This window comes from Oncorhynchus kisutch, linkage group LG3 (assembly GCF_002021735.2).
Source record: "Oncorhynchus kisutch isolate 150728-3 linkage group LG3, Okis_V2, whole genome shotgun sequence".
NCBI lineage: Eukaryota > Metazoa > Chordata > Actinopteri > Salmoniformes > Salmonidae > Oncorhynchus > Oncorhynchus kisutch.
In genome coordinates, this window is record NC_034176.2 from 51,320,083 (window position 1) to 51,333,396 (window position 13,314).

Sequence of the window (13,314 nt, forward strand, 5' to 3'; positions counted from 1 at the left end):
ACATTAGGCGGTTGGCCAACCTTCGTAAATGACGATAACCTTCGTCCATTCATCGAAAAGAAAGACCAGTTGTCCACTGATCAAGGGTGTGTTCTGTGGGGATCAAGGGTGGTGGTACCTCACAAATTCCAGAGGAGACTGCTATCTGACCTGCATGAGGGACATCCAGGGATCACTCGAATGAAAGCATTCGCTCGCAGTTATCTGTGGTGGCCTGGACTGGATCAGGACATTCAACAGCATGTAGGCCACTGCTCACCTTGTGAAGCTGTTCGCAACAAGCCTGCTGCTGCGCCTCTTCATCCATGGTCCTGGGCTGCTACACTTTGGGAACGCATCCATGTGGATTACACCGAAATTGACAAGCAACATTTCCTTGTTGTCGTCGATGTCCATTCCAAGTGGATGGAAGTGTTCCCTACTCAACTGACCACAGCTGAGAAGACCATCAATCTTCTCAGACATCTGTTTGCATCCTTTGGACTAGTCAAGGAGCTCGAATCGGACAATGGCCCTCCGTTCACGTCAAACGATTTTGAAATGTTTCTCAAGAACAACGGAGTAAGGCACATCCTGTCACCACCTTACCATCCGGCATCAAACGTAGCAGCGGAGAGAGCCGTGCAAACCTTTAAGAAGGCCTGGACTAGACTCGAGGTTCAGTCTGTGCCCGTCCACCAAAGGCTTCCCCGGTTCCTGTTTACTTACCGTAACACCCCACACACAGTAACGGAATGTACACCAGCTGAACTGTTTCTGAAACGCCAACCACGTACCCGCCAGACATTGTTGAAAGCAGACCTGTCAAGCACTGTGGCAAAGCACCAGCTACAGCAGAAGAAAGCTCATGACAGACACTCAAAGACTGTCAGAGAATTCAAAGAGGAAGAGAGGGTGATGGTACGTGATTTCAGACTCCCTAAGCGCCTGTGGAACTCAGGTGTGATCTTGCAACGCAGAGGACCTTTGACTTCAAATTGGTCATCGACAGGTCAACGTTCATGTGGATCATCTGCTACGGTCCAACGCCCCAGCAGAGACATGCCGAGAGAACAAGAACAATAACGACCCCCAGGACTATTCTCCTGACTGTGGACGTACGGGAGAGACAGAGCCTGACCTTCCACCCGAACCTGGCCCACCACAGGAAGCCCAGGAGGAGCGGAGATATCCTATTCGACAGCGAAGGGCACCTCAAAAGCTTGACCTGTGAGTTGAGCTGGTTAAGGAGGTAACAGACAGTAAAACAAACACTTTAATATGTCCTAGATAAAAGGAAAGACAAAGGACATTACCTGGGTTAGTTATTAGGACACAAACTCCATCTTCGGGGCAGAATAATCCCCTGTATTTGTGCTGGACTCTGAAAAGTCTGCTTCAACAGTAGTTGAAAAATGTTTAAGAATGCATTGTTCAGATATTGCATTAGTAGTTACCTAACATATTTACCTTGTTCTCTGGGAGTTAAACACTATGGGGGAGGAGTGTAGTATCTGGGATCTACATGTGTTTATATTAGTTACTGTGCTGTTACTAAGCAGTAATGCATTACGGAAGTGTGACGTTACTACACCTAATATGAAATGCACATGCGCACTGGGGTGCCGCGAACTGTAGAGCACGAGGGGTTTTGACTAAACAAAAACTAACTGTACTCCCGTCTCCTGCCTGGTCATTTCTCCACAACACAAATATTACAACTACCTTAAACTCTATTCCACATCAGGTAACTAATGCAAGCAGTAGAATCCAATTAAAAAAACTGGTGAAAATATACCTTATTGAACAGCTGGGACTGTGAGGAGACACACACAAAGGTACAGACACACACAAGTGCTAGCACCCACACTTTACACACACATTCGTTGTAATATTGTTGTGTCATGGTATTATACATTTTGTATTGTAGATATGTAGTGGTGTAATAATGTTATGTGATGTACTGTTTTATCTTTTGTTTTATATGTAATGTAAGTGCCTTGAGGATAGGGAGACACTAGCGTCTCAACTTGCCAATTGCCAGGGGAAATGCAGAGTGCCAGATTCAAATAAAATGCTATAAAATTCAAGCATTCATTAAATCACACATGTAAGATACTCAATTAAAGCTACACTGATTGTGAATCCAGCCAACATGTCAGATTTTAAAAATGCTTTTCGGCGAAAGCATAAGAAGCTATTATCTGATAGCATGCACCCATTTGAACCAGTAGTAAACAAAAGAGCTAGCATAGCATGCGCTACACAAAACGCTGAAATAAAATATAAAATATGCATTACCTTTGACGAGCTTCTTTTGTTGGCACTCCAATATGTCCTATAAACATCACAATTGGTCCTTTGTACGATTAATTCCGACCATATATATATCGAAAATGTCCATTTATAAAGCCCGTTTGATCCATAAAAAAACCGCTTAGAAAAACGCAACGTCACTACAAAATATTTCAAACTACTTTTGTAATACAACGTTTTGTATTTTTAACCGTTAATAATGGATCAAATTGTAGACGGGGCAACTGTATTCAATACGTGAACGAAAATAAACCAACTCTGCTCATCATGTCTTGTGCAAATCACTAAGGGTCCCCCGTTCCGAGTTGGCCTACTTCCTGCTAAGACAAAGAAATAACCTCAACCATATTCCAAACACTGAAGATGTAGGAACTGAAAGTATATTTCTAATACATTTCCAATGGCAAAGACAATATAGGGAAGAGAGATGGGAAAGAAAAAAATTATAATTCTGAACAGTTAGTCCTCTGGGTTTTTCTGCTACATAAGTTCTGTTATATTCACAGACATGATTCAAACAGTTTTAGAAACTTCAGAGTGTTTTCTATCAAAATCTATGAATAATATGCATATCTTATATTCTTGGCATGAGTAACAGGAAGTTGAAATTGGGCACGCTATTTATCCAAAAGTGAAAATTCTGCCCCCTAGCTTTAAGAGGTTAATGTGTTTGGACCCCAGGAAGAGTGGCTGCTGTCTTTGCAGCAGCTAATGGGGATCCTTAATAAATACCAAATTCAAGATTTTAATTTGTAGCACTGAGCAGACATAGCAAAGAAAATACTGGTTGATGAGCTAAGTTAGCTAGCAAGATAGCTATGAACAGACTGCCTCTGAGTCAGGACTGCTCCATCTAGCTAGATAGTAGAGGGGTACAAAAACACTGGTACACAGATGCATAGCTCATACAATTATATTTTGTTCTAGTCAATGACAATACATGTTGCAATGTAAATATCTGCTTGAAATACATCTCATTGCATGCTAGTGCATAAAATATGAAATTGTGTTTTTTTTTGCTTAGGAAAGGGGACTCACCCATGTGACTGAGGATGAAAAACCTGGGGACCACGAGATGTCCTCGTATACCCATATTTAGATAAAATGCACTTGATTTTTCATGTCTGTGTGAATGACAAGCCCATTCAGTCTATTTTGGGTTATTTATTAAAAGCATAATGTTTTATACTCAGCGGGTAGGGGCCTACATACTTAAGATAATTTGTCTTCATGAATGGTTGCATCCCCCATTTTAAAGTGTGAGAAAATAAGGCATTTGAAATCACAAAGTATATTGTATTTCCATCTCTCCAGGATTGCCATTTCTCATTTTGTTACCTTACCTCAGAAATGTTTACGTGTCAAACAGATCCATAAGTCTTCTCCAAAATATCGTAGATATGTTAATATACAAATCATATGTAAAATTAACATTACACCAGTGCAGCAAGCTGGTGGACTCCATCAAGTACTATTGATCTGTGGGAAGACGGTGACACCCAGGGGTTGTATGTTTGATTTCTCCCTAATCATAGTGTTTATCTCTCCCTCGTAGATCTGGTAGGTCCTTGAAAATTGTATCCACTTCTTTCATGCACAAGAACTACAAGCCAAATGTCAGAAAAATGTTGGACTAATATGAAATGTATTGAGAGATTTTGTTGTATGCAGTTTTTATGCGATAACAAAATGTATAGCTAATGGAGATGATGAAACATCTAGTTAATAACTAGAAAGATTCACTGTTGCTGTCAAAGTCATTCCAAAGGGTAGGTTTAACAGAGCAAATGAAATGTATCGATACTTTATAAGTCATAACTAGAAACTTATACTTGTATTTTTGGTGATGGAGATATGAATCCAACATATAAATTATGTGTTCGTAGACAAACTGGATATTAACTCCAAAAATTCAGAAAATCACATTGTATGATTTTTAAGTAATTAATTTGCATGACATAAGTATTTGATCCATCAGAAAAGCAGAACTTAATATTTGGTACACTCCTTACTTGCCCTGGCTGTGTTTCGGGTCGTTGTCATGCTGGAAGACCCAGCCACGACCCATTTTCATTGCTCTTACTGAGGGATGGAGGTTGTTGGCCAAGATCTCGCGATACATGGCCCCATCCATCCTCCCCTCAATACGGTGCAGTCATCCTGTCCCCTTTGCAGAAAAGCGTCCCCAAAGAATGATGTTTCCACCTCCATGCTTCACGGTTGGGATGGTGTTCTTAGGGTTGTACCCATCCTTCTTCTTCCTCCAAGCACGGCGAGTGGAGTTTAGACCAAAAAGCTAAATTTTTGTCTCATCAGACCACATGACCTTCTCCCATTCCTCCTCTGGATCATCCAGGTGGTCATTGGCAAACTTTAGACGGGCCTGGACATGCGCTGGCTTGAGCAGGGGTACCTTGTGTGCGCTGCAGGATTTTAATCCATGGCGGCGTAGTGTGTTACTAATGGTTTTCTTTGAGACTGTGGTCCCAGCTCTCTTCAGGTCGTTGACCAGGTCCTGCCATGTAGTTCTGTGCTGATCCCTCACCTTCCTCATGATCATTGATGCCCCACGAGGTGAGATCTTGCATGGAGCCCCAGACCGAGGGTGATTGACCGCCATCTTGAACTTCTTCCATTTTCAAATAATTGCGCCAACAGTTGTTGCCTTCTCACCAAGCTGCTTGCCTATTGTTCTGTAGCCCATCCCAGCCTTGTGCAGGTCTACAATTTTAGCCCTGATGTCCTTACACAGCTCTCTGGGCTTGGCCATTGTGGAGAGGTTGGAATCTGTTTGATTGAGTGTGTGGACAGGTGTCTTTTATACAGGTAACGAGTTCAAACAGGTGCAGTTAATACAGGTAATGAAGAACAGTGAAGAACAGGAGGGCTTCTTAAAGAAAAACTAACAGGCCACTGATATCCCAGGATGTACTGGAAGGGAGTCAGCCCAGTGGAGGAGTGACAAAGTGAGTTCTACGCATACTCCACCCAGGGAAGGAACTGGGCACACTCCCCCTGCCTGTCCTGGCAGTGACTTCTTAGGAACCTCCCCAGCTCCTGGTTGGTCCTCTCCACCTGCCCGTTGGACTGAGGCCAGTACCTGGATGTGAGGCTGGCCATGGCCCCCAGCTTCTCCATGAAGCCTCTCCATACCCGCAACGAGAATTGGTGACCATGGTCAGAGATCAAGTCCTCCGGAAGGCCATAGTACCAGAAGACCTGCTGGAACAGTGCCTCAGCGACCTGGAGGGTGGTAAGGAGACCAGAGAGGATAAAACGGTTGTCCACAACAACCATGGTGAAACCATCCAGACGGATGGAGATCAGTAAGAAATCTATGGACAGAAGGGGCCAAGGACGAGTTTTCCTGCTGAAGCATGCCGGGAGATTTGGTTTGGGCATATACAGAGTAGGAGTTGAAAAAGCGGGCGATGACCTGTGCCATGGTGAGCCACCAATACTTTGAAGAGATGAATTGAATGGTACAGGTGAAAGCTGGATGTCCAACGGCGAGGGATGTGTGTGCCCAGGTCTCTTACCACCTGTGGGGACATAGATGCGCTCAGGAGAGCATGTAGCAGGTGCGGGTTCCCTCTCCAGAGCCTGGCAGATGTTTTGGGATGTAGATGTGAACATGGGGCCAACGATAAAGGAGGACAAAATTATGGGCTGGAGGGCACTTACAGGACTCTCAACTGACATGGAACCTAGGAAGGGTTTGGCCCTCTGCCCCAGTGGACCCTGGGTTGGGAAGCATCGGACACAGCTGAAGCTGGTGCCACTCCTGGCAGTTTGGACCTCCTCGTGTAGTCCTCTATACAAAATAGGGTGCAGAGCACTGGTTCATTCCATCCGCTGGAGGCTGCCACAGACCGGAAGGTGAGGGTGTACTCAGTAGCAGTCTGGGCTCCCTGTTGGAGTTGGAATAGTTGCTCACCTCCCTCTCTGACCTCCGGTGGATTGTCGAAGACTGCCCTGAACATAGCCATGAACCTCACGTAGGATCCCAGCTCTTTCTCGCCTCTCTCCCAGATGGCTGTAGCCCACTCTAACGCCTGCCTGGTCAGCAGGGAAATGACTGTGGAAACCTTGGACCTCTCGTGGTGGGGGATCCCATCTGATGGCCGAAATAGAGGGAGTACTGGAGTAGGAAGCTATGGCATTTGGATGGAGTCCCGGAGTCCCATCATACTTGTCCGGGAGGGACAGCAGGGCATTGCCTCCCTGGGCGGACTGCTGGGTAGGTTGGGGGGCTGGCTTGCTGAGACGACTCGTGGTAGGAGGCCCTCCACTAGTTGGAGGTGAAACCTCTCGAGTGGCGTCGAGGCGGTGTAGGACACCAAGGACCTCATCCGGAGGTCATGGCGGAGTAGGTATGCCTGTTCACGGCTCTTTTCTGGATTTTGATAATTAGCTGGAATTGGACTAATTCTTCTGTACATGCATTACCTACAGAGAGATGAACAGAGAGATGAACTTGGAGAAGAGTCCCCTAAGGAAGCTGGTCCTGGGATTCTGTTCACAAACACAAACAGACCCCACAGATCCCCAGGACAGAAACACAATTACATGTAGACTCAACTAATTCATATGAAAACTAAAAGATAATTACTTGACACATTGGAAAGAATTATCAAAAAAGGAGAAGACAGGTATGTGCACACTACCTACAAAATGAGGTGGAAACTGAGCTGCACTTCCTAACCTCCTGCTAAATGTTTGACTATATTAGACACATATTTCCCTCAGATTACACAGACATTACAAAGAATTTGAAAACAAATCAAATTTTGATAAACTCTCATATCTATTGGGTGAGATCTCAATTCATTAAAACGAGGAAATCACCACCACCGACCTCTCTGCTTTCTCTCCCCCAGCTCCATCTAATCCATATATTCTGTGCATCCACAAATCAACGGCCCTACAGATCATCACTGGCCAATTAAGCCATTGATATGTATATAGTATGAAACGTAATTATTATTTCCTAAATTGATTAATTGATTGAATAATTGATACCTGATCAATTTATTTGCATTCTCATGATTATGATGAACCCTTATGATCCTAAATGACTCAATCATGCTTCATATTGAATTCCTATTGAACTGAATTGCTGAATTACCTAATTATGTTAGTCATGAGAATGATTGTTATGATTTCACTTTTGTGAATATGAATTTTATTTGGTACATGTTATTCTGTTTCCTTTGTTATGCAGCACACACAAAATATCCAGGAAAATATACTATCCAGTAAATTCCTGCCTCAGTCTCCTCCTATTCCTCTCAGTCACCTGACCCATGACCGCCTGTTTACCTTCACTATTGTCAGTCATCCTACCTGTCCGGCTACACACAGAGATTCCAATAATCTTTCAATATATAGCTATCACGGCTCAGGAAAAGACCCTGATGCAGACCGTTCGAATAATGGACGTTTACTATGTAAACAGGGGGCAGGCAAAGGGCAGGCAGGGGTCCGTAGTCCAGGGCAGAGAGAAGTACAGAGCGGCAGGCAGGCTCAGGGCAGGCAGATTGATCAAATAACGGGAAAACTAGAAAACAGGGACTTAAGGAAATAGGAGTAATAAAAAACACGCTGGTAGGCTTGACAAGACAAGACTAACTGGCAACAGACAAACCGAGAACACAGGTATAAATGCACCTGGGATAATGGGCAACGCTTTTTTTTTTTTAACTACCCCCAGTTGGAGGGGAGTGGAGATAAGCACATATAGCCATAAAATTAAATGTTTGAGAGAGAGAGAGAGAGATATTCTACCCCAAACCAGATGGGGGGAATCAGTGGGGGTTCTGGATGTAAGACAGGGGAGCTGTTGGAAAAGGGACATTGGGTCCCTTTAAATGCACACCACGGAGCACAGACAAAAGACTCCCTGGTCATTCAACAGAATAAAAGCTTTGTCTGTGTGAAAGTGAGTGAGTCAGTGAATGAGAGAGTGGCAGGCTAGAGAAAGAGATTGTGTACATTGACTTTGTGCATCCAAATCTCTCTCGCTCACAATCTCTCCATTCCCTCTCTTTTGCCGTGTCATTCTCTCTCGCTTCATCTCTCTTTTTTTACCGTTCTATCTTGCCCTCTCAGGACACATTAAACAACAACTCATTTGGTAAGAAGTACAGCTGGCAGGAGAAGGTCTCGCTCTCATCCTCCCCCCTCAAAACAGGTGAGCTGTTCCACCACCACTTCACTTTACAGGAGACTGCTGGCTCGTACCACCAGTTTTAATCTTTTGGGGGTTGCTGATTTTGCTGATTTAGTAGATTTTAACAAAGCAGTGACTGCAGAATCAACCACTGCACCTAGAACTATAAACATATTTCCTTTCATCCATTGTAACATTGTCCAAAATCTGTCTGTGGATGAATTAGAATGGCCTCTCTGAACTACAGTATATGTAAAACTAGCAGAGAGTGTGTTGAGTTACCGACTAGCACCGCCGACTCAGATGTTAAAAAGATGGCCAGTGCTTCACAACTATGAAGCTTCTATTACCCTAGCTGTCACTAAATGTGTATGGACAGAAAGGATAGCAAAATCAAATAGAAAATGGTTGACTTTTTATTCTTGACGCACATACACATAAACCGTTCTTTTGAAGTTATCTGTCTCTCTAATATATAACCGTGTCATCTTTAGGTCCACTAGTACCAATTTGGTTTGATGCTTTATATTGCTGTTTTCTTGATCAGATATCTCTTGAAAAATATAGTTCTCCATTCCAATGACACTTCCTGGTACAATTGTCTGTATTGGCCAACTACATGCTCTCTGGGATACATGTGTCTCCTTATAATGACAGTATCTGACTCTCTTCATTGCTTCACACCCCCAATCATTAGTAATGGTTGTAATTATAACTTAATTTATTAAAATATTTTTATACATTGCTCTCAAAGCATGTATTAGTGTCCACTGATAGTAGTGACAGCATCCCTGCAAGGCTCTAATAGTTTTTGACAGTGGATTATGACGTACTAGGTCAATCACATTCTATTTGCTGCCCACTGAATATGATGAGTAACATGGATTAAGAGTGTAATCCCAGTGTTACCTAACCAACTAGACATTTCTGATATTTGTGTGTGTTTGTCTGTGCATGTTGATCTGTATTTGCACTGTCTGTGTGTACTGTATGTGAACTGCTGCATAGGTTTCCATCTGTTTTATTTTTCATTTAACTAGGCAAGTAAGTTAAGAAAAAATGATTACTTACAATGACGGCCTAGGAACAGTGGGTTAACTGCCTTGCTCAGGGGCAGAACGACAGATTTTTACCATGTCAGCTCAGGGATTCGATCTAGCAACATTTCGGTTACTGGCCCAACACTCTAACCACTAGGATATATGTTATGTGCCCTTGTATGTGTTTGTGTATTTTCTATGTTAATGTGTACATGTGTGGATATGTCTGTCTTTGTGTCTTCTTGTATGTCTGTCTGTGAATGCTTGGGTCTCTGTCTGTCTCCCTCCCCCAGGCGGGCTGATCTCTCCCCATGAGCACAGCTGTCTAAGCGACGAGGACAAGCTGCAGCACGGAGGTGGGACGCAGACCAAGGACCGCGGCACATCCACTGACACTCCCTGTAGATACAAACACACCTCTGGACACACTGAGAGCTCCACAGCGGGGACACGCTCCAAACTGCCGGAGAAACCCCCAGCACCCCCGCCACCCCAAAACTACACACTCGCACCTCTGGGCCCCCCAGGGACACACAGAGAGAAGATCCGCTATCACACAGATGTACGCCTAGAACCCACCGAGGAGATCTATCTGACTCCCGTGCACCGTTCCGAGCAGGACCACCCATTCCTGTCCCAGCAGCCAGAGCACGGACGCATGTCAATCAGCTCTGACAACGAGGGCCCGCCCCCTTACCAGCCTCTGCCCGACCGGACCAACCCTTCCATTTGTGAGGAGGACGAGGTTTACATGCCCCCTCCCTCCTACGCCTCCTATGTGGGGGCTCTCTTCACCCCTCCCTCTACCGCCCCCCCCATGGAACCCCCAGGCTTAGCCCTGAACCTCGGCCTGAGGGAAGGAGGAGCAGGGGCGATGGTGAGGGCAGGGGCAGGGGTGGAGTATGTAGATGCCCAAGATGAGACATTTGGGGTAGAGGGTGAGGATGAGAGGGTAAGGGTTGTGGGAGGCAGGCAGTATTTGGGACGTGGTGGCTGTGGTGCCCCCACGAGTACTTTGATGAGCTCGGAAGCGAGTGGTCTGTCTTACGACTCTGTGAAGTACACACTCGTTGTGGACGAGCACGCGCAGCTCGAACTGGTAAGTCTGAGGCAGTGTTACCAATGTTACAGCGACGACAGCAACTCTGCGACCGTCTACGACAACTGCGTCTCGTCTCCGTATGAGTCGGCCATAGGGGAGAAGTATAAGGAGCAAGAGGAGGAGGAGGAGGAGGAGGAGGAGGAGGAGGAGGAGGAGGAGGAGAGAGTGAGAGTGGGAAGGGTGAGGAGAGAAGCCCCCGCCTGTCTGTCAGAGGACTCCACCCCGGAGGCGAACTTGCACTTCTCTAAGAAGTTCCTCAACATCTTCATGAATGGACGGTCACGATCATCCAGTAGGTACCACCACTGAACCACAATGACACCATCGTGTTCAGACACTGCAGTTTCTTACGTTAGGTTTCAAGGGCAACTCAATCACTTTTCAACCTCATATTCATTATCTCCAGCACAATACCAGTGTCAACATATGTGATAACGGAGCATTTTGTAGAAACAAATATAAAGTTCAAAAGTTCTGTCGGTTGACGCCATTAAAAGTTACAACATTTTAATCCTTAGTCTATTGACTCACCCGTGCATCAATCTAAGTAACATAATAAAACAAATCCCCATGAAAATCCAGTTTAATCTAGAGATACTTTTTGTGTCTCAATCAGTGGCGGTCGGTACAGTTTAAGATGAGGGAGGATGATGCATTTTTTCATGAACATGGCCTTATTTCTATTGGACATAGCATGTTGGATGACTGCCATTCATATTCCAGTGACCCAGCTCAATGTAACATCGATAGGTTTAGGCTACTACATCATACTGTACTTGAATTTTGCCTGTACCCATTATGAGGTTGCTACAACCGAGCCAATTAATGAAAGTTTACCATGTAGGTGCACAGGTCGATATCATTTTTAGTAATCAAGGTGACAGACACTGACACTTCAATACTGCCTTGCACACTCTTGCCTGTACATAGCTGAACTAGGGTGTAATCATTAGTCCAACAGTGGCAAACAACAGTTTCTATTGGACAAATTCTGGTATGTTTATCCCCGTTTTGTTCTGTTTGCTTCTGTTTAAGAAACATTATTCAACAGTGCTAGCTAGCTGTAGTTTATGCTATCTGTACTAGATTAATTATCTGTTCCTTCGATTGGGTGGACAACATGTCAGTGCATGCTGCAAGAGCTCTGATAGGTTGGAGGATGTCCTGCGTCCTCCGGAAGTTGTCATAATTATGGTGTAAGCCTATGGAAGGTGGTGAGAACCATGAGCCTCCTTGGTTGTGTGTTGAAGTCAATGTACCCAGAGGAGGACAGAAGCTAGCTGTGACTGGGTATGGTATCTCGTACTTCTTTAGGTTAGTAATAATTTGAGTAATGCTGGAGTTTTTGCGAAGGAGCTTGATAAATGAACAGCATGTAATGTTTCGACCTATTCGACGTCAGAGGTCCAGCCTACTTTTTCATAGAGAAAACCTGTCACTCTTGATAAAAGGAAGTGTGCTATCAAATCAAATCAAATGTATTGTCACATACACGTGTTTAGCAGATGTTATTGCGGGTGTAGTGAAGTTCTTGTTTCTAGCTCCGACAGTGCAGTAATATCTAACAAGTAATATCTAACAATTTCACAACATATTCCCAATTCACACAAATCTAAGTAAAGGAATGGAATTAAGAATATATAAACATATGGACGAGCAATGTCAGAGCAGCATAGACTAAGATACAGTAGAATAGAATACAGTATATACATATGAAATGAGTAATGCAAGATGTGTAAACATTATTAAAGTGACCAGTGTTCCATTTACAAGTCTTGATTTCAAGTCTATATACAGTGCCTTGCAAAAGTATTCATCCCCTTGGCGTTTTTCCTATTTTGTTGCATTAAAACCTGTAATTTAAATGTATTTTTCTTTGGATTTCATGTAATGGACATACACAAAATAGTCCAAATTGATGAAGTGAAATGAAAAAAAATGACTTGTTTCAAAAATTTTAAAATAACAGAAAAGTGGAACCCCCTTTGCTATGAAGCCCCTAAATAAGATCTGGTGCAACCAATTACCTTCAGAAGTCACATAATTAGTTAAATGAATTCCACCTGTGTGCAATCTAAGTGTCACATGATCTTAGTATATACAGTTGTAGTTGGAAGTTTACATACACCTTAGCCAAATACATTTAAACTCACTTTTTCACAATTCCTGACATTTAACCCTAGTAACAATTCCCTGTCTTAGTTCAGTTAGGATCACCACTTTATTTTAAGAATGTGAAATATCAGAAAAATAGTAGAGATAATTAGTTATTTCAGCTTTTATTTCTTTCATCACAATCCCAGTGGGTCAGAAGTTTACATACACTCAATTACTATTTGGTTGCATTACCTTTAAATTGTTTAACTTGGGTCAAACATTTTGGATAGCCTTCCACAAGCTTCCCACAATTTCGGGTGAATCTTGTCCATTCCTCTTGACAGAGCTGGTGTAACTGAGTCAGGTTTGTAGGTCTCCTTGCTCGCACACACTTTTTCAGTTCTAGCCACACATTTGCTATAGGATTGAGGTCAGGGCTTTGTGATGGCCACTCCAACACCTTGACTTTGTTGTCCTTAAGCCATTTTGCCACAACTTTGGAAGTATGCTTGGGGTCATTGTCCATTTGGAAGACCCATTTGTGACCAAGCTTTAACTTCCTGACTGATGTCTTGAGATATTGCTTCAATATATCCACATAATTTTCC

General features: G+C 43.6%; 1 protein-coding gene across 1 annotated transcript in view; it reads left to right on the forward strand.

The window, feature by feature from the left end:
• The window catches only part of LOC109874202 (C-Jun-amino-terminal kinase-interacting protein 1), a 136,065-nt gene that overhangs the window by 93,019 nt on the left and 29,732 nt on the right, over window positions 1-13,314 (forward strand). The window contains exons 5-6 of the mRNA XM_031807991.1: window positions 8,407-8,488; window positions 9,801-10,901. Coding sequence (XP_031663851.1) covers window positions 8,407-8,488; window positions 9,801-10,901 — 1,183 coding nt within the window. The remainder of the gene's footprint in view (window positions 1-8,406; window positions 8,489-9,800; window positions 10,902-13,314) is intronic.